Consider the following 22,282-nt stretch of genomic DNA (forward strand, 5'->3'; position numbering starts at 1 on the left):
GGCGAGCCTGCTCCGAATCCCCCTCCTCCCCTGCCGAGCGGGCGAGTTCTCAGCCTGGTCGGCGAGGCCAGGCTTGCTTTCCCCCTTTTAATTTGCTGTGCGCATTTTCTTCGGGGCAATTTGGAGAGGGAGTGAGAAGAGCCCAGCTCCGCCCCCTGGCTGCAAATCTCCCGCTGCTGCTGCTGCTGCTGCTGTTGGGGAAAGTAGCCGTTCAGAAACCTCCGACTTGTTGCGAGGAGCGCACAGGCTCCGGAGAGATCGCATCCCGGAGGCTGGCGGCGGCGAGGTAGAGCTGGGTCTGCTTCGCCCCTCCTGCTGCTGCTGCTGCCGCCCCCGCGTATGACTTGGGCAAACTAAACCTGCCGCCGCCTCGGATCGCCTCTCCTACCATGCGCGCCTCGAGGTCGGCTCCCCAGGGCAGCGGCTGCTTCCGAGGCAAGTGATCCCGCCGTCCGCGGAGCGCTCCGCCGCTGCCCGCCGCTCCTTGTTCATGGTCAGCTCTCCCGCCCGGCTGCTGCCGCTGTTGCCGCCGGCTCCCCGGATCTGCCCCCCGTGACGGACATGCAGGCGGCGGGGTGGTTCAAGCGGCTGGCGGCTGCCTCCCGCCTCCTCTGGATCCTGGCCGCCTGCGCCTTGGAGCCGCGGTGCGCCCGGGCGGATTTCACCCTGGAGAACGAGGTGCACTCCAGCTTCATCCACCGGAGGCTGCGCAGCCAGGAGCGCCGGGAGATGCAGCGGGAGATCCTCTCCATCCTGGGCTTGCCCCACCGGCCCAGGCCCCATCTGCACGGCAAGCACAACTCGGCGCCCATGTTCATGCTGGACCTCTACAATGCCATGTCGGTGGAAGAGGAGGGCGCCGGCGCCAGCAGCGAAGGAGGCGAGGGCTACTCGTACCCTTACAAGCCCATCTTCAGCACTCAGGGGCCACCCCTGGCCAGCCTGCAGGACAGCAACTTCCTCACCGAGGCGGATATGGTCATGAGCTTTGTGAACATGGGTGAGCCTCTTTTGCTTCTCTCTCCGCTGGGAGATGGGGAGGAGGGTGGTTAGTAAACACTAGGGAGAAGGTCACTCCCTGGTGGCACAGGAGGAACCGGATGGATGGGACCCAGGTGTCCTGAACCGCCCACTCAAGGTTACCGCCTTCAGTGTGCTGAACAAGAACACCAGTTCAGCCCAGCTGCATCAGAGCAAAGGTCCCTCAAGGCCAGCAACTTGCAGTGGCCAACCAGGTGCCTTTTGGAAGCCCTTAAGCAGGGTGGCGTGTGTGTGCGTGTGTGTGGCAGTAGTAGCCCTCTCCTGCCTCCCCAGCCCCACCATGGAGGTTCCATAGATCAGGAATGATGACCACTCCTTCAGGTCCTGTGGTGGTGCTGGATTCCCCCCAGTTCATCCAGAGACAGCAAACCATGTTTAAAAAGAAATCAAAGTCACACCTTTCCAGCCTTCCTCCCCTTTTTTAAAAGTCTTGAGTTGTGAGTGTAAGGTAGGGTGGTTAGAGGAAGATGTTTTTCTCTGTTTCTTTGCGCTTGCCTGCCTTCTAGACTTTTTGGGTAGAGTAAGAACCAGCATCAGCATCATATGGGCAGCAAGAGTGTGCCTAGATCCATGCCACCTGCTGTTTCGTGCAAAGCTTTGCGGCTCAGGACCATTACCCAACTTGAACAAAGAAGAGTTGTTTATGTTCCCTTCTCAAACCACACACAGAAGCTCTTCCCAAATCAGAATGGGGTGACAGAGCAAGTGGGGAGCAGTCTTCTTCCACAGATCCAGTTGGGATCAGTAAGGATAAGGCATTGAGTCCACCCATGTGTCTTGACTGGTGAAAGAAGGATGGGGCCATCTGCTTCAGGATCATGTCCCTCCCTAGCACTTTGCACCCCTTCCTTCAAGGTGTTCCATGTACCACAAGATGGTGGTGGTTACCTCATAGCAGGAAAACTGCTAGATTAATGGGGAACTCATTCTGTGTGATCTTGATAGTTCTATCTGTCTTGTGGATAGGTGTTTCCAGGATAGGCACTTGTGATGCCTTTAAGGGTCAAAGGCTTTGGTCTTTCCGCTGTGCCCACCCTTATTCTAGGATCCTACAAAGAAGGCATCTGTAAGTTCACTTTAATGGGGTAATGTTCACACTACCGTGGAAATAAGTCCTGCTGAGTTCTGTGGAGCTTGCTTTTGAGCATGCATGCATAGGATAGGCTGCAAGGATTTATGCCAGATTAATGAATTAACCGGTTGGGTTCCATACCTGCTACAACCAATTTGGACTACAATCTTTACTTGAATTGGTTGTCAGTAGATATGTTTTGGAAGAGGAGGAAAGTTCATCCTCTTATATGTACAGCTGAGTTAGAATGTGTAGGATCTTGCCGGTGATGCACCCCTGATTACCCTTTAATGCACTTGGTTGATCCTCATTTCAAAGTGGATGTGGCCAATGGCATGAAGATGGGAGGATAACTCAGCAGTAGAGCACATGTTTTGTATGCAGAATGGCCCAGGATTTCAGACAGGGAAAGATCCCTGCCTGAAACCCTGGAGAGCGTTCAGGCAGTATGAACTAGGTGAACTAAGGGTCTGGCTTGGTATAAGGCAAGTGACTCTTTTTGTTTATTAAAAAGCATGAAAAGCAGCATATCATCTGTATTGTGGAGGGGTGTGAAAACCCTATTGGTCTTTTTTTATCCAGAATAAAAATTGGAAAAAGTTGGGGAAATTTTGATCAAGGTATTAACTGCCTTGATGGTATGAACAAAGGGATGACAGCACGGAATCAAGAAGTCTCAAAGGAGCATAAAAAGAGTGAACCATTTCCATCTTTATAAAGAGAATGAATCGCTTCATCTGATAAAGTGGACTGTAGTCCCCAAAACTCATGCTGTGATAAATGTGTTGGTTTCTCAGGTTCATTTTCTTTGTTGCCCTCTGCACAAGAATGTTCAGGTGGGTTTCTTTTTAATTGATCTCTCACGTATTTCGTTTTGAATCTGGTTCAAGCTTGGGTATGGGAAATCCAACAGGCCATGTATTGTGGCATACAACAAATGAAGGGACTTAGCAGTGCTTGGGATAAGTGGGATATTGCTGCAGCTGCTGCAAAGGAACGGAGGAGGGACGCTGGGGCAGTCCCTAAGCTGCTTTAAAGAGCCAACTTTCTTAGTTCTTTTCTGTTGCAGGCTGTAATCCACAGCCCATTTACTCCAGAGGCAACCTATTCCGATTAATGGGAGAGCTTTACAGTAAGTGGTTTTTGGATTGCAATATTAATGAGCCAAGAAGGATTCCCTACCCTAGTAAATCCTCATTTGCTCTTTCTAATGAGCAGAATCTGGGCTGCCAACCTGTGTTCTTTTGGTGAGCACATGCGGATAGGTTTATGCAAATTTGATGGAAGTTGTCACTTTTCAGTATGCGGTTGGCTGAGCCCTTTTAATGGGACACCATAGTCCAGTTGCAGGGGGTGGGTGGGTGGGGTGATGGGGGTAGGATTCCTTTTGCTTGCTGAGCAAACTAGCTGGATTTGAGTTGAACAGTGTCAGGGGTGAATGTTCTATTTAAAATATATAATGATAGGTACCAGGTTTCTCTGTATCTGTTTTTAGCTTGCATCACATGTGCCTGAGAAACCACCGCATGTACAGATTGGTCTGTGAACCCAGGCCTTATCCGGACAGAAGTTCAGAACAGAGAGGGCTTTTAGTCAGCAGTCTTACCCCCTGCCACCATGCAACTTGGTCTAAACAAGAAGGAACTGTCAAGGAGCTTGAAGGGAGGGTTTTCACATGTTCCCTTTGAATATGCAATGGTACAGATGATAGCCAGACTTGTTTTATATTACTGTAATATAAAACTGTATTTGCCTAGGACTTTGTGGTTGTCCAAATGGCTAGTTCAGATTGCTGATCACCAGATAGTGGTTTGGTTCGTGCATGGCTAGCAGATTTGGCTGTGGGGGCATAAATGATAAAAGGGAGTGGTTTCCGAGTGAGACACAGACATAATTCCACTGGTGAGAACACTTAGTCAAAAGTTTGAGGGTGGCTGATCAAGAATCACATGCTGAACCCAAAGGCAGAATGAAGAACATTCTACTATGTTTCCATAAGCGTCTGGTGTGTAGCTTCAGGAGACTCGTCAGCAGTTAAAGCCTGATGTTGCACTGATGACCCCATTTGGCCAGTGTGCATTGGCCAGTATTCACATACATCTGATTCCTGCAAACCTTCCACTCTTTTGGATGGAAGAATCATGACAACTGGGTGCATACATGTACAGATGTGTTGATGCACATGCATATCTTATATGGGAAAATGGTACCTCTACACTCACAGCCCACAACACACACCATACGATCACACTGGGGGTTATGGTAACTTGCCTTCAGCTGTTTATACCTATACCTATACCTGTCTATACAACACACACATACACACTGCCAAAACACTGAGAATTCAGTTACACTTTCTGTATACAGAAAGGCCAGAACAATGCTATATGTAATAAAACTTGGTTGACACACTTTAGTCTGATCTGTTTACTTGGAAATAAACCCTATGATGTTCTATGGAGCTTCGTCCCTGGTAAGCATGCATCGGAATGCAGCCTTTGAACTGGTTCATGTAAACATCACTTGGTGATTACAGTAGGTGCCGACTGGTCCGTATGTATGAACTCAATGCTTTGTGCATATGAATAAACCATCACAGATAGAACTTTCATATCACTGTAAATGTATTGCTTCTCCATGGAGCTGCTTAGCTGCATCAAATGTTGAGTGATCGAGAGATGCTCATGAATGGTTGAACCAGCCTTCATTTTCACTTGTTACTGGTTAACATTTTACTGCCTCTCCTTCCTTTCCCTCCAGCACCTAAAATGTATTTGACTGGAGGGCTAAGCAAACAAACAAAGTTTTAAGTAACTATAGAAGTAATAATCACTAGGATTATTTTGAAAATGGTAACTAGCTGGGTCTGTAACAGACAAATGTAAGTATCACTCCTGGGAAAAGGCGTATATTCTTCATTTCCTAAAAAGCTGCATTTCTACAAATGTTTGAGAATCTGCGTCTGTAGTTTCTAGGGAAGCACATTATGCAAGTCCTGCCTTACAGTTTGAAAATCTTGAAATAAACCATACACCAAAAGGTAGATGAGACTGTAAACAATGTCTCAAAAGTTGGAGTCCCAAGAACAATATGAAATGCATGTCAAAATGCGGAATAGCAAGTTCTTCTTGGTCAGCACCTATGTAGCAAATCACATGGATCACATAAAAGCAGACAACATATACTCACTATACTGCTAACTGGGCAAAGGACATCCCCTGCTAACTGGGCAAAGAGGCACCTTTTTCTGTGGTGATTCTCTTTATTTAGCAGGGGGAGAGTAACTGGCCCTATCCACCCCCAGCACAGTACTTCCAGTGACTGTGGCTGGTGTCTATCTGATGTTTCTTTTTAGAATGTGAGCCCTTTGGGGACAGGGAGCCATAGTATTTGTTTGTTATTTCTCTTTGTAAACCGCCCTGAGCCATTTTTGGAAGGGCGGTATAGAAATCGAATTAATAACAGGTTGTGACGTGACAACCGTAAGATGTGTGTGTGCTCCCCCCACTTTATGGGACCAGTTTATACTACAGGTGAAACTCGGAAAATTAGAATATCGTGCAAAAGTCCATTAATTTCAGTAATGCAAATTAAAAGGTGAAACTGATATATGAGACAGACGCATTACATGCAAAGCGAGATAAGCCTTAATTTGTTATAATTGTGATGATCATGGCGTACAGCTCATGAAAACCCCAAATCCACAATCCCAGAAAATTAGAATATTACATGGAACCAAGAAGACAAGGATTGTAGAATAGAACAATATCGGACCTCTGAAAAGTATACAGTGTACTGTGCTTGATTGGCCAGCAAACTCGCCTGACCTGACCCCATAGAGAATCTATGGGGCATTGCCAAGAGAAGAATGAGAGACATGAGACCAAACAATGCAGAATTGCTGAAGGCCGCTAATGAAGCATCCTGGTCTTCCATAACACCTCATCAGTGCCACAGGCTGATAGCATCCATGCCACGCCACATTGAGGCAGAAATTGCTGCAAAAGGGGCCCAAACCAAGTACTGAATACATATGCATGCTTATACTTTTCAGAGGTCCGATATTGTTCTATTCTACAATCCTTGTCTTCTTGGTTCCATGTAATATTCTAATTTTCTGGGATTGTGGATTTGGGGTTTTCATGAGCTGTACGCCATGATCATCACAATTATAACAAATTAAGGCTTGACTTATCTCGCTTTGCATGTAATGCGTCTGTCTCATATATCAGTTTCACCTTTTAATTTGCATTACTGAAATTAATGGACTTTTGCACGATATTCTAATTTTCCGAGTTTCACCTGTATAAGCAGAAGCCAGTGGTAAAGCTTTCCCTCGTCTGAATGACTTCAGACGGCTAAAAAGGGGTAGGGTGTTTGAATGCTCTCCTTTGGGTGTGTGTAAGTAAATCCTTGCACATATTAAAATGACATATCGGGGGTGGGGGACACCTTTGCTCCTGATATGCTAGTTTTCAAGGTGTAGACATTCTGTCTGATGGGAGAGCATTCAGACACATGCCTCCTTGCACCTGAAGTGGTTCAGACCAGGAAAAGCTTTACTGTTTGATCATGCTGATGGTATAAACTGGCCTAATACTCCCCTTCAGGGTCACATCAAGAAATCCTGGTGCTGCGATAGTTCTGTTGTATCTGTCTGCCCTTAGCCTGGGCTGTCATTAGTAAGAAGATAGGCAAGATCCAGTAGTTTTAACATAGACAGGTGGAACTATTAGCAACAAGGCACTTCTGAGAGGGTTGTCTGTATGGTTTTGTTCCCCTGTCAACAGTGCATGCCAGGACGCGTTTAAGAAAGGACATAGATCCATAATAGCTTTCTTCATCCTTGTGCACACCTTTCATCCCATTATAGTTGTAGTTCTTTCATCTCCATGGGACAAAGGCTGGCTTGTTTATAGCTTTCTTAATGAATTAGGTTAGTTGCTGGCCAGATTACACAGTCAAGCACAGCACCTGCTTTTGGACATACAGATTTCTTCTATTGGCAGTGAAAATTAGAAGAGCTATTGTGAGATGGATCCCCGCCTCCCCCTTTAAACTGAAGGCTTTCTACAGTGTCCTCTTAAAACTGCAGCCTGCATTAAACCATGTGCCTTGCTTTTGTAAGAGATACGCTTGTGGGCATTGTATTTCCTGGGTCGGGTTTTATTACATACGTAGAGCAAGTGTGGTGAGGAAGTGTCCGTACCATAAAGTGCATTGCAGTACAAAAGTGTCATAGCACCATAACATGTGTTGTTTTTCTCTTTTAAAAAGCAAGTCAACAAAGTTTTGTTTTGTTTTTTAAACCATGTCAGTGAAATCAGTAAGAATCGCAACACATGTGTTTGAAGTAATTGATTTTTGACGGTTCCTTTCCAGGAGCATATCTCTCCTTTGGCTGCCATTGGGAGTAGGAGAATGTGTTTTTCAAGGAAGCCCTAGGTAGGTGAGCTTTGCAGGGATGGGGGAAGATCTAAAAGATGCTCCATTTGGAACAAATGATCCTTTATGAAAAGAGACAGAGTGGCTTTGTAAGTTGCAAGGAAGCTCCAAAAGATGGAGAATGAGTGTATTACACTCCCTTTCCCCTTTTTCCTTCTTGTGCTTTCTCAGCAACGTGTGAAGGCAGAATTTGTGAGTTGTGTTGTCTCCTAATGCAGAGGAGATGCCCTTTTGTATCTTACATTGGAATTACAAAAAGAGGAAGCACTGTGGCTACATGTTCACTTATTGCATACAAAACCTCTCCAGAAGCACATCTACACTAAACCTATATGGGTTTTATACTAATTTAACTGTCGTGGCTTCCCCTAAAGAACTGGAAATTTCATTTGGTAAGGACTGCTGAGAACTCACGATTAGAGATCCTGTTTTCTCACGGAATTATAGGTACCAGCTTTGGCAACTCATCATTCAGGCTGGATTCAACAGGTTTGTTATCCTGGTTTGTTAACCAGATAAAGGTAAGGTAAAGTGTGCCATCGAGTCGGTGTTGAGTCCTGGCCATGTGGTTTTCTTGGTAGAATACAGGAGGGGTTTACCATTGCCATCTCCCGCACAGTCTGAGATGATGCCTTTCATCTTCCTATATTGCTGCTGCCCGATAAAGGTGTTTCCCATAGGCTGGGAAACATATCAGCAGGGGTTCGAACTGGCAATCTCTGGCTTGCTAATCAAGTCATTTCCCTGCTGCGCCATTAGGTAACCAGGTAGTGCTAGTATAAACCACATTTTCCCAGGTTTGTACTCAACAGGAAACTGTGGTTTAGTCAAAAGTGAAAGAGAAAGCATTCACTTTCCTCTCACTTGCAGAGCAAAAGAGGGAAGAGGGAATGTGCAAACCTAAGGCTTGCCATTGTCCACCCTCAATAATCTCAATCATGGTTTAAATAAGCATCTGAAGAACCAGGCTTTCATAGAGTTTTCTGATCTGCCATCTTAAGAGCAAAGAACCCTATACTTAAAAAAAAAAAAAGCATTGATTTTTATTGTGTGTATCTTTTGCCCTTAAAATGGTGTTCAAAATGTAAGATCCAAGGCTTTGGCACTAGTGTGCCACCACAAGGGTACAAATAAGGTTTGTGGGTTTTTGTTCCCTGCCTGCCTTCCAAATGGGAGATGAGCACTGTGCAAGACCTTGTACTTTGTAGGCACATGTCATGGAGGAAGGTTCAGCCATGAGGGCTATACACTTCTTACATTGTGTGCAGGTACAGGATGTGTGCCCCATGTCTGTGTGTGGACCTCTTGAAAATGTAGAATACAGATTGAGTGTATGCTATTTGCTAATTGAATACAAACGTGTCAATAAACTATATATGCATACAAATCATGAAATGGATTGTACATTGGCGTTGACAGTTCTAGAGCAGTGGTAGTTTTTGAGCTTTCTGCCCTTGGAGAACCAATTCCATTTTGAATTGTATGTTGAGAAGCTCCTGAACATCTGTCACCCCGCCCCCTGCCCAGCCCGAAATGTTGCAAAGGATTCTGTGTGCCAAAAAACACACATGCTTAATTGCAGGAGTGCCCAACTTTGATCCTCCAGCTGCTGTTGGACTACAACTCCTATCATCCCTGGCTATTGGCCACTGTGGCTGGAGAGGGTGGGAGTTGTACTCCAATTAAAGCTTGGGGTGGGGTGCGGGTAAAGTTGGGCAGTCCAAGTTTACAGAGTAACTTGGGCTATCTTAAAGAAGGTCTTGTTACCTTTAGTGGCACAGCGGGGAAATGCTTGACTAACAAGTAGAAGATTGCTGGTTCGAATCCCCACTGGTACTATATCGGGCAGCAGTGATATAGGAAGATGCTGAAAGGCTTCATCTCACACTGTGCGGGAGGAAGCAATGGTAAACCCCTCCTGTATTCTACCAAAGAAAACCACAGGGCTCTTTGGGCGCCAGGAGTCAAAATCAACCTGATGGCACACTTTACCTTTACCTTTAAAGAAGGCCTTACTGTTACTCCATGTAAATTGATAATGCATCCTCATTTTCTCCTGTGACCACCACCCCTGGCAGGGGAAGATCAATAGCAGGTTAGGCTGAGATGTTTGTCCACCATTATTGATGTTCTCATTGGGAAACGTTATAAGCTTCTTCCCCAGAAACCTTTGAACTACTACCACTATCTATATACCGCTTTTCACCACAAGTTCACAAAGTGGTCGACACAGAAAAATAAATAATAAATAAGATGATTCCTTTTCCCAAAAGGCTCACAATCTAAAAAGAAACATAAGGCAGACACCAACAACAGCTGCTCGAGGGATGCTATGCTGGGGTTGGAGAGGGCCAGTTACTTTCCCCCTGCTAAATAAAGAGAATCGCCACTTGAAAAGATGTCTCTTTGCTCAGTTAGCAGGGGTTAAACTGAACCACAGTTTAGTTCTTCCAGAGGTGTACCTAGGTAATTTTGGAGCCTGGACCTAAAGGCTTTTGGAGGGCCCCCGCTGCAAGTTAAGCATCATTTTTAACACATAGGTTCCTGAAGGTGCAAACCACACCACCCAGAACAGACTAAAGGAGATTTTGAGGGCTGCAGGGGTGTGGAGGCCCTAGACTTCAGCTCCAAAGTCGAAGGGGTAAGAGCACCTCTGAGCTCTTCTAAAGAGTTTTGTGGGGTGCTTAGAACGACTGTTGGATCTTCCAGCAGTAACAAGTTCAGATATAACTCCCAAGGTGGCCAAGTGATTTTATCTTCAGGTGGCAGAACTCAAAACTGTGACTCACAAATCTTATGAATAAAAAAACCGAACACAGGACATGAACCCATTCAGTGGTAAAGGTGTGGTATAATGCTAATCTGGACACATGCACAGTATATTTTCATTTTGAGGATGCTTGTAGGAGGCATTGCTGTCACACAAACACCCCACTTTTGCAAATGCGTTTTTGTACGGTTCGAAAGAGGACCAAATTGGAAACTGCTGCTGGTTTCTTTTTTCCTTTCCTTTCCAAAATATCTCTACAATTCACATGGCTTAATTTTAACAAGGTTTCCACAAACAGCAGCCTGTCACACTCTCCCACCTGCTTGGAGATCCTTGCTGAAAATACTTGTTGGTAGGAGTGGGCCTAGTTTTTCCACTTTTTCCTCTTGGGCCCAGTCGGAGTGAAAAATGCTGTCAGCTTTGGTTGCCTCATTGACAACTGTAAAGCTGTGGTTTAAAATACTTGACAAACACAGAAAGAGAGAGAGAGAGGGGAGGAAAATAGGAAAATTACTCATTCTTGGAAAGAGCACACAAAAGTGGCTTTCAGTTCATGAGGACGAAGATGCTGAGGAGCCCTTTAGCTTCATTTTACTTAATACCATCTGGCTGTGCCCCCCCCCCCGCCCCCCGCCACCAACAAGTGTTTGGCATCAGAAAACCCATCTTTTTGCCCTTTTAAATAACAGACTTTTTAGCACTGTAGGGTATTAGAGTCGTCTTTCTATAACAGTTTGAAAAAATCACTCTCCTTGGGGAATTACTTTGTAAAGTGAATGCAGGGGGCAGGCATTTGCAGCTGTAACCTGGCTTGTGTTAAAATTTGGAAAGGCTGCTCTGCATTCCATCTCGCTACAGGCCTTCCTTGGTGTACAGCCAAAGGTTAATATAGATGTCGCAAAGTTTCTCTCCCCCTGCCGCCTCCCCCCCACTTTGGAGAGCTTCAGATATAAGAGTATGTGTACAGCTGTGTTTGTAGTAACCCTTTCAATAATTGCACTTCTTAAACTTCATTTTCCTGCTTGTATAAATCAAAAGAATTTTTGAAGGATATTTGACCTGCATTTGAACTTATTTGATCTCTGCGTATTTCCCACTTGAAACAAAGCAGATTAAATCTTGGCCCTGAAAAGGCCTGTCCAAGATCACATGATGTGGTCCATACATCAGGGTAAACACATTTTCCCCCCTCTCACTCCTTTTAAGCCTCTGTGGCTGTTTTGAAAAGCATGTATATTGGATCGTTTATATATTGAGATTTATGACCCACCCAAAGACTTGAGGCTGAATAACAGCAGTGTGAGAAGACAGTCTTAAAACGACAGATTAACAAATGTATATGAACATACAGATATACTGTAAAAGTAAAATGGTTTCTGCTTATTCATTATTAAATGTTTGCTCAAATAAAAGAAAGCTGCCATGTTCCCTTTTGAAGAAACTTGTTTTTAGAACGTCGGGAAGAGGAGATTCCTAGACCTTGGCTTCAGTTGTTGAGAGATCCACTTCTATGTGCCCTTAGTGTTGGTACCTAATATATAGATATTATCAAGCTTTGGGGGAACTATAGAAAATTCAGTGGGCCATAGGATGAGAGATGGGTTGTAGAGGACGTTTCTTCAGGCTTGAAAGCCTGTATTGGTATAGCAATAGCAATAGCAATAGCACTTACATTTATATACCGCTCTATAGCCGGAGCTCTCTAAGCGGTTTACAATGATTTAGCATATTGCCCCCAACATTCTGGGTACTCATTTTACTGACCTCGGAAGGATGGAAGGCTGAGTCAACCTTGAGCCCCTGGTCAGGATCGAACTTGTAACCTTCTGGTGTGTGCTTAAAGTGTGCTTAAAGGTCTTTAGTGCTAGATAAGAACAGCCCTGCTGGATCAGGCCCAAGGCCCATCTAGTCCAGCATCCTGTTTCGCACAGTGGCCCACCAGATGCCACTGGAAGCCACAGGCAGAAGTTGAGGGCATACCCTCTCTCCTGCTATTACTCCCCAGCAACTAGTACTCAGAGGCATCCTGCCTTTGAGGCTGGCCTATAGCCCTCCAGCTAGTAGCCATTGATAGATCTCTCTTCCATGAAGTGATCCATACCCCTCTTAAAGCCATCCAGGTTGTTGGCTGTCACTACATATCATGGCAGAGAATTCCACAATTATGTGTTGTGTGAAAAAGTACTTCCGTTTGTTGTCCAAAATTTCCTGGCAATCAATTTCATGGGATGACCCCTGGTTCTAGTGTTATGGGAGAGGGAGAAGAATTTCCCTCTATCCACTTTGCCCACACCATGCATGATTTTAGAGACCTCTATCATGTCTCCCCGCAGTCGTCTTTTTTTCTTAACTAAATACTCCCGGTTTTGTAGACTTGCCTCATAAGAAAGGTGCTCTAGGCCCCAGAACATCTTGGTTGCCCTCTTCTGCACCTTTTCCAGTTCTACAATGTCCTTTTTTCAATGTGGTGACCAGAATTGTACGCAGTACTCCAGGTGTGACTGCACCATCGTTTTGTATAAGGGCATTATAACATTAGCCATTTTATTTTCAATCCCCTCCCTAATGATCTCTAGCATGGAATTGGCCTTTTTCACAGCTGCTGCACATTGAGTTGACACTTTCAATGAGCTGTCCACTACAACCCCAAGATCCCTCTCCTGGTCATTCATCGACAGCTCAGATCCCATCAGCGTATACTTGAAGTTGGGGTTCTTCATCGCAATGTGCATCACTTTACACTTGCCAACATTGAACCGCATTTGCCACTTTGTCGCCCACTCACCCAGTTTGGAGAGTGTAGATCAGGGTGGAGATGTAGATCAGGATGTCGTTACTATGTAGTTCCAGCTTGAGAGATATAGAACAGCTCCTGAGTCAAATCTAGCTTTTCTGTTTGGTCTTTTTTGTGGTGAGCATTTTCTAATCAGACAGAATTTCATCAGGCACAGGTTTCAGAGTAAAGATTACAATAAAGCATAGAGGCTAACTAGCATCCTCCATTCTTCTTAGCACATCTTTAATTCTGAGTATAAAAGTAGTTAAACATGTATGAAATTTCCTTACAGTTTAAAAATGTAAACTTATTTGGGAACTTATGATGTGACAAAACATTCACAGTTGTACAGGAAATGCACACTTTGGTGTTCATTCAGTGGTAAAAATGGGCTGTGTGTGTCCTCCAAGCTTCCCTGCTCCCTGTAGTCATTGGCTGTGCTGCTGTGATAGCATGGAATGTTCAGCTGTAATTGCGGAGAAGGAGGAATGAATGGGGAAGTGCATTTTGATTTGAAAAATGTCTTGACTCTGGAAATCTAGCATTAACGGGGTGAAGGATTCTATCTAAATATTTCCCCTGATTTGCTGGTTTTCAGTATGAGGGATTCCCACTCACCCCCACGAGGGGAAACTTTGAAATATGTAACCCCTTCCATTTATATTCTGAATTTTCCTCATTTGAATTCCACCCCAGTTTACTCTGTCCTGGTCATGGAATGGCACAATTTCTTTGCTTTCTGACATACTTTTGGTTTTTATTTCCGAATCTGTGAAGACCATTGCAACGGCATCATGCATGTTTGAGTTGACTGTTTAATCCTCATCCTGAATCATGAAATTTTATTCATGAGTAGGACTTCTTACACCCAAGTAGTTACATTGGATGCTCCCCAATTTTTTCCAGACCATGGATCCTATGATGATTTGTATATTTCGCTTCAGGGGAGTGAAGCAGTGACCCCCACTTACCCCAAGCATAGTGCCCTGTGTGACTATACAACTCACTGAGAATACAAGTTGCCTGCTAAGAAAAATGAACACTTCAAACCCAACACTAATGAGGATCCAGTCTTGAACATCTAAGTTCTCAGCATTTCAGCTGAAGGAACACACTGTGAGCCCTTTCTCACATTCGGAGAAAGGGCTCAAAAGGGGCGAGGGGAGGAAGCCTCAAAATGCTTACTTCCCCCACAGATGACCTTTGCTGGACGAGCGGATCTCTCACCTAGGTGATGGCTGACTCCTGCTTGCAGCAAGGAGTTTCTGGGGCCGGGAGGCCCGTGGAACTTCCATAATGGAGATCCTTCTGGTGCTGGGTACCCATAATGTAACTCCCATTATGGGGAGCCTCCTGATGCAGGTCAGGGGCTACTCAGGTGTAGGTGCCACACAGAGCTGTGCGGCACTGACACCCAATCAGTAGACCCGGTTTTGGGGCACCTTCGCACCCAAAACCCGAGCTAAGTGGCTAACTCCCCTAAGCATGTTTGCTGGGAGCCGTGTGGCTCCTGATGGCTCACACGGGCCAGCAAGACCAGGCTGGGCTCCCTTAACGCGGTTTTGCCTGCATGTGTGAATAGCCCCTCTGACTGCCCTAAAGGCAATCATCACATCTCTGATAGCTGGTCAAGTCTACAGGCCAGTCTCCTACAATCATTACATCTCCCAGCGCTGGTCCCCATAATGAAACTTCCATTATGGGGAGCCTCCCAGTGCTGGTCAGGAGGCTACTTATGTGTAGGTGCTGCATGGCACCTACAGTTAACCTCTGCTAGCTAAGCAAAGAGGCATCTTTCAAAGTGGTGATTCTGTTTATATTTAGCAGGGGAAGAGCAACTGGTCCAATCTAACCCCAGCACAGCATCCCTCCAGTGGCTGTTGCTAGTATCTGCCTTATGTAGTAGTAGTAGTGTGTGAGAGAGAGACAGCGCGCATGCATGCATGGAGAGCTTTGCCATTTTCTCTCTCAGTTGCTACTTTTAATTTCATTTTCTCCACACCTGCTGTGGCATGTGTGCCCTCTGAGCAGTAGCAAGAAAAGGGCCTGGAACGTACCATGTTCTGGCTAAAACTAACCAGATAGCTGAGCTGACTGTCCTTTTTTGCCTGTAGATAGACAAGAATCCAGCCAACAGTAAACGTTCTCATCAGTTTTCTCTGGAGGGAGAGAAAGGGGAATGGACGCTTTCAGGCAGCAAACACTGCCTGAAAAGGATCGGCAAGTGCTTGCTCGGGGCTCCTGGTAGCTCGGGTGTGGCCGGGGGGGGTTCGTTTGGGGCTTTTCCGGAGCCCGAGCCATGCCCCCCCGGGCTTCAGTGGCCCCTGCCATTGGCGGCCTGGGTTCTTTGAACCCGTCTGAAGTAGGGAACTGCTTTCTACCGAGTCAGCCCACTGCTCTCAGTATTATCTACTGACTGGCAGCAGCTCTCCAGAGTTTCAGGTTTTTCACAGCCCTACCTGGAGATGCCAGGGATGGAACCTGGGAGGGGCCTTCTGCATGCCAAACATGTGCTTCACCACTGAACATATTATTCTCCACCACCGAGCTACTGTACATCCCCTTCCTGTTACACAGAGCAGACCCAGAGATAACTGTCTTGTCCCAATTCCGAACTGAAGCAGTCCCAGGAGGACTGCATGTGCATTTCCTAAACATGTAGATCGGCTCTAAGTCATAGGATTGTAACAATCAGTGCAACCACAATGGAAGGAAAAGAGAGTTCGTTTAGTTGAAGCAGTATGCAGTTTAAATAGCAGTAGTAGTATTAGAAGAGGGGGAACCTCACATGGAGTCCAAAGATAGATGGGGGGAGTGTGTTATTGGTGGGAAGCTGGGGTCAGAGTGGCACAGGGCCTGGCTGCATATCGTTGGATCAGGTTCTTGGTGTGCTTGTCTCTGGCCCTCATATCCCTCCTCTGCGTAAAAATCTCAAGTGAATCTCTGACATTTGATTGTCGGCCTTGACTTTAAAAAAAAAAAAAGTTTGGAGAGTGCCACAAGCCAGCAGACGTCCTCCAAATCTTCTTTTATTTCACTCCTTCACTCATCTCTCTCAAGTGTCTCACACTGCAAGTTATGCCTGCCATTTGGCAAAGGCTCGTCTATTCTCTTAATGTTTGCTTCCTTCAGGAAATTAAGGGATGTGAGGGCCAGATAGGAAGGCCCCAGTGCTTGCGTTTGTGCATAGGTTTGGCAAAGAGTTCATATCTGAGTGTAACACACCTGTAAGTGATAAGGTAGGAACTGGATGAGGTAAGAACTGTAAAATCCTTTATACAGTGAACGGCAACTTTTATAGAATCGTAGACTTTTGGAGTTGAAAGGGACCTTGGAAGTCTTCTAGTTCAAACCTTCCGCAGAGCAGAAAACCACTACAACATCCTTGGTAGATGGTCTCCCAGCCTCTGTTTGAAAACCCCTAGCAAAGCCCATGACTGCATGAGGCAAACTGTTGCATGCCCTTTATACTGAACGAGTAGCACATGCTCAATATCATACCATGAGTATCTGCTCCTATAACTCTGCCTGTGGCCGCCACTCCTCCAACTCGACCATCTTCAACCAAGCAAAGGTCTCCTGCTCTGCTAAAGGGCTCCTGCTAAATTACTCTGCCCATTCTTCCTCACTGCTCCCTGAACATGCACCATTCAGCCTTCCCTTAACATAGGAAGCTGCCTTATATTGAGTCAGTCCATTGGTCCATCTATCTCAGTATTGTCTACACAGTCTGGCAGCGGCTTCTCCAAGACTGCAGGCAGGAGTCTCTCTCAGCCCTATCTGGAGATGCCAGGGAGGGAACCTGGAACCTAGATGCTCTTCCAAGAGTGGCTGCATCCCCTGAGGGGAATATCTTCCAGTACTTACATGTAGTCTCCCATTCAAATGCAAACTAGGATGGACCCTGCTTAGCAAAGGGGATAATTAATGCTTGCTACGGTTCGAATCCCTGCTGAAACACCTATATTGGGCAGCAGCAATATAGGAAGATTCTGAAAGGCATCATCTCAGACTGCGTGGGAGGAGTCAATGACTGGTAAACCCCTCCTGTATTCTACCAAAGACAACCACAGGACTCTGTGGTCACCAGGAGTCGACATCGACTTGACGGCATACTTTACCTTTACCACAAGACCACTGCTCCTCTCTTAACGATCCTTCCCCAAACCCACCTTTTCTTCATGGCTACTGGCTTATATCCTCTTAATCCTCGTTTCCAACAGCATTCAAGCATAAGTTAGGTGTAAGGCATCTGGCCACATTATTATTATTATTATTATTATTATTATTATTATTATTATTATTATTATTACATTTATATGCCGCTCTTCCTCCAAGGAGCCCAGAGCGGTGCACTACATACTTGAGTTTCTCTTTCACAGCAACCCTGTGAAGTAGGTTAGGCTGAAAGAGAAGTGACTGGCCCAGAGTCACCCAACTAGTTTCATGGCTGAATGGGGATTTGAGCTCAGGTCTCCCTGGTCCTAGTCCAGCACTCTAACCACTACACCATGCTGGCTCTCCTTCCATTCCTCCTTCCCTACCATTGCCTGTTCCTCCCTCCCTCCTAGTGGGGGAACAATGACTATTTTAGGTTGTGAGCACTCTACAAAGTATGATCTTGGCCAAAGAAAGATGCTGTCTGCCTTAAGGGATGACCTTGGTCATTGCTGAGTTTTTAGGTGTGGCGAGCAGGATGCCCTTGGTATTGCAGAAGTTTCAAGGGCAGGGTGTAGTTCATATGTGAGAGGAAGGCCTTATTTGCTCAAAATGGGGGAAAAAACCCCAAAGTGCCCAAATTTCTGTCTGGCACAGCCTTGTTCATTTAGTTTTCCGTTCATGTATTTGCTTGGAGTTCTCAGAAAGAAGAGTTCTTCGGGAATAGCTCCAGCCTCTGATGGTGAAACAGAATTGAGGTGCCTATTATTTGCCATTGGTCAGTTAACTCTGATGCCTTTTGAACGTAGCCACAGGGTCAGTTTGGAGACCTGGCTTCCCCTTTTGTAGCCTCTCCACTCAAAGGAAAAGTGACTGCTTGTGACATTTTAATGAGGTGTTAATAGCTGTAGGAGAGGTGTGAATGGTTACTGAAATTGTCTTAATGGCAATTGCACAGAGGCTATACTGCACCAGGGAGGGGACAACAGCAGCATCCGCAGCTCAGGGTCCTTTATTATTTATTTATTTATTTATTAGATTTCTATACCGCCCTTCCAAAAATGGCTCAGGGCGGTTTACACAGAGAAACAACAAATAAATAAGATGGGTCCCTGTCTCCAAAGGGCTCACAATCTAAAAAGAAAGTTAAGATAGACACCAGCAACAGTCACTGGAGGTACTGTGCTGGGGGTGGAGAGGGCCGGTTTTTAACAAGAGTGAACCCTCTACTAGAATCTCTAGTAGAATCTCTAGCAGAACATTGCAGCACCACAAAACCACAGGCTACAGGGGGGTTTCAAGATGGCCTCTTCTTATGGGAAGCATCACAGAAGCCTCACTTTCAGCTCTACTAGAATCTCTACTAGAATTCTCTAGAATCCTCCTTTAACAGGAGTGGATGCTTTACTATGCAGATTTGTTTCTGTGGGAGCAGGGAGGGAATCCTCTGCAGGGTGGAGGTGGTCTTTTTAGCATTGCAAGGTATTCTGAATAGCACACTTTGTGGGATTGTGCAAAGGGAAGGTTGGGCTTTATCCCAAGGTGTGGCCAAAAGTTGATCTTTTCGTTCTTCCGAAAGGGGGAGCTGTGATTCTCATGCACATTATGAGTTATGAGAAGGCTCCAAATGCAGAACAGCGAGGAACTGTGTGACCTCTCCCAGAAGTCTTCACTGAGCAAATGGGGAAAACACCTTTGCTTCATCACACAAACGAGTTCAAATGAGAGAAAAGTTAACTAATGTTCTAGTAGTATTAGGGAAAAGGGTGTGATTATATTCAGGAGAAAATTGAATCTACTCTTCATCATCCTGATGAATGTACACCTGATCTGAGTAATCTGGCTGACCAAAAGGCAGTCTTAATCTTAGGGCTCAACCCTTATGCATGTTTGTTTGAAAGGAAATCCCACTATGTTTTGTGGGGCTTATGCTCAGGCAAATGTGCATAGGATTGTAGTCTCAAAACACATTATGGAGATGTGAACAGTTTTTGAAGCCAATATTCTGCTGCAGAAACCCTCACCAAGGGCCATAGCTTGAGCCAGTGTGGTGTAGTGATTAGAGTGTTGGACTAGGACTGGGGAGACCTGAGTTCAAACCCCCATTCAGCCATGAAACTCACTGAGTGACTCTGCGCCAGCTGCATATCTCTCAACCTAGCCTACCTCACTGGGTTGTTGTGAGGACAAACATATAACCATGCACACCACTCTGGGCTCCTTGGAGGAAGAGTGGGATATAAATGTAAAACATACATTATTTATGTAATACATAAATAATAAATAAGAAGCCTGAAAGTGAGGCTTCTATGATGGTTCCCCAAAGAAGAGGCCACCTTGAAACCCCCTGTAGCCTGTGGTTTTGTGATGCTGCAATGTTTGTTTTACGTACAGCAGCCATTTTGACAGCTGGATATATGCACAAATGCATATTATATACCTCAGGCATAGTGGAGAGCTGGAACAGGTGCCTGGGAGTAGAGAGCATTTAGCAGTGGTTGTAGTGGAGTAGTTGTTCCACACCAGTTTGGAGAAGGAGTTTTGATTCTGGGACCTACAGAGGTCTGGTTTAGCAGCTTTCTGATTCCACTGTTGCTTGTTCAGCTGTTGCTTTAAAAAAAAAGACCATTTTTTAAAAAAACCTGGTGTTTACACCTTGCTTTTCTTAATACAAATTTCATCCAGTAAGGGACATATTGGGGGGGGGGAGGTGTGGGAGGGAAAGTGGCTGGAAAGATTATTATTATTATTTTTCTAAAAAGCGTATAACTGTTAAAACCTAGTCAGGGGCCGTTGACAGATTTCTTTTTAAACGGGACACTGTTATGCTTCAGTTTAATACATTCTGGCAGTGTCACTGGGGTTAAGGCTAATACAGAGATGTGTGGATCCTGTCATGTTATTGTCAGGAGGAATGTGGAGATTAGGTTTAAAAGGGGCGGTGGGTGAGTGGCGCAGCTGTGTACACTTATTATAAAAAAGGGGGTTTAAGTCCCACTGCTAGAATCAATATATTAAATTGTGAGAGCCTTTGTTTTTAATTAGATGAAATAAAATATGCTGTTAGGGCTGTTATGGCTTCTCTCCTTGAACCGCAGTGAGGAAATGCTAATATTTATACAGAAACTGTTAATTTGTGGTTAAAATGATAACATGTTTAGTTTTTACACAGCTCAGTGGTTCTAATGTGATGAATGCCCAAGAGTGGCTGAGATGATGGATTGAAATCAGCTGAGCGAATGAGTAAGGAAGCTTTCTTAACAGTGGCCAGGTAGAGTATTTGGGTAGTTATACACCCTGTTAGGAAATAATGGTACCCCCACCCCCACCCTTCTTGTCACACACTTGACTTCTTTCAGTAATGCTCATTTAGGATTGACTTAATTGCATCCATTTTATTCTTTCAAGAAGCAAACGGAGGAACTGCTTTGGAATACAGTAGAGCCCCTCAATAAAGGACAACTCATGAGTAGAACATTCATGGGGGATCTGATCAAGAGTAGATTCTTGTTCATACGCTATTGCAAATTCACAGAATGTAGGGGAAAGCATGTCTGAAAGGCTTACCATTGTTCACTAGCAGGAGAAGAAAGAAATTGACCCTGATCTTAGTCGCAGAAGCATGAATCCTGCATGAATCTAAGTGGATTTTATTGTGATTTTGTGTTTTGTGTTGTGTGCCATTTTAGGTTCTTTTGTTAGAAAAGTGGCCAATAACTAACATACAGAACCCTTTCTCATAACTGCATGAGAGGGCTGGCTGGTGGGTGTCGGGGAAGGCGGCTAAAGTCCACCTTCTCCAAAGACGATCTCCAAGGACTGTCTGGGCACGTGGATTATGCGCCCAGATGGTCCGCCGCTGCCCCAGGCAGCGTGGCTGTGGAGGTGTGTGGGCTGGGACTCGTGAATGCACATGTTGCGAGTGCACAGTGCACTGTGTTTTAGCACCAGCTGAAAGCAGCCGCCACTGACACACAGTGAATGAAATGGGTTAAGGGAGTGCTCGTCCAACCTGCAGACCTGTGGATTTTAACCCTTGATTATTTCTTGTTTACACAGTCAGGCAGGTGTTTGTTATTGGCTGGTTTGTTTTATCCAGACATCAAGTCCTTTCCAAGGACCTGGGATGGCTGGATTTTATTATCAATATTGTTGCTGTTATTATTATAGATATTGTCGCAGAATATAGGCTGTTCCCAGTAAAGTTGCTTTTTGTAATTGGCTGATGGTGATTTCTGTGGCCCCTGTGGTGTTGAGGTGCTCTTCAAGGTCTTTTGGGACTGCACCCAGGGCGCCAATACCACTGGGATTACTTTGGTCTTCTTCTGCCACAGCCTTCCCATTTCAGTTTGTAGATCTTGGTATTTGGTGATTTTGTTCTATTTCTTTTTCTTCTATTCCGCCATCACTTGGTATTGCTATGTCGATTATTTTAACTTGTTTTTCTTTCTTCTCGACTACAGTTATATCTGGTGTATTTTGTGGCAGGTGTTTGTCTGTTTTATCATCATCATCATCATCATCATCATCATTTTACATTTATATTCCACTCCTCCTCCAGGGAGCCCAGAGCAGTGTACTATATACTTAAATTTCTCCTCACAACAACCCTGTGAAGTAGGTTAGGCTGAGAGAGAAGTGACTGGCCCAGAGTCACCCAGCAAGTATGTCTGAATAGGGATTTTAACTCAGATCTCCACGGTCCTAGTCCAGCACTCTAACCACTACACCACACTGGCTACCCCCGCCCTGCATATACTCAAGTCAGGTGTCTATTACCCAACTACGGATGGCGAGTCTGCTATTAATGAGTTTCTCCTCTACTCAGCCTAAGTTCCATTGTTGAGACTTTATATACCCTGATATATATTTATATTTATATTTATTTATTTATTTATTTGATTTTATCCATCAATTTTGATTGATGGTGTTATATATCTATATCTATATCTATATCTATATCTATATATATCTATATATCTCCATCAATCAAAATTCTGTGGCAGGATCACTTGAATTC

At 45.0% G+C, this 22,282-nt stretch overlaps 1 protein-coding gene across 2 annotated transcripts in view; it reads left to right on the plus strand.

Annotated features, from left to right (window-relative positions):
* Positions 1-200: 200 nt before the first annotated feature.
* Positions 201-22,282, plus strand: part of BMP7 (bone morphogenetic protein 7) — a 116,863-nt gene continuing 94,781 nt past the window's right edge. For both annotated transcript variants that reach the window (XR_008307151.1, XM_053250017.1), the window contains exon 1: positions 201-1,000. Coding sequence is in view for 1 of the 2 variants with exons in the window: in XM_053250017.1 (XP_053105992.1) it covers positions 562-1,000 (439 nt within the window). In the remaining variant the exon portion in view is untranslated. The remainder of the gene's footprint in view (positions 1,001-22,282) is intronic.

The sequence above is a fragment of the Hemicordylus capensis genome, chromosome 4 (assembly GCF_027244095.1).
Source record: "Hemicordylus capensis ecotype Gifberg chromosome 4, rHemCap1.1.pri, whole genome shotgun sequence".
Taxonomy (NCBI): domain Eukaryota; kingdom Metazoa; phylum Chordata; class Lepidosauria; order Squamata; family Cordylidae; genus Hemicordylus; species Hemicordylus capensis.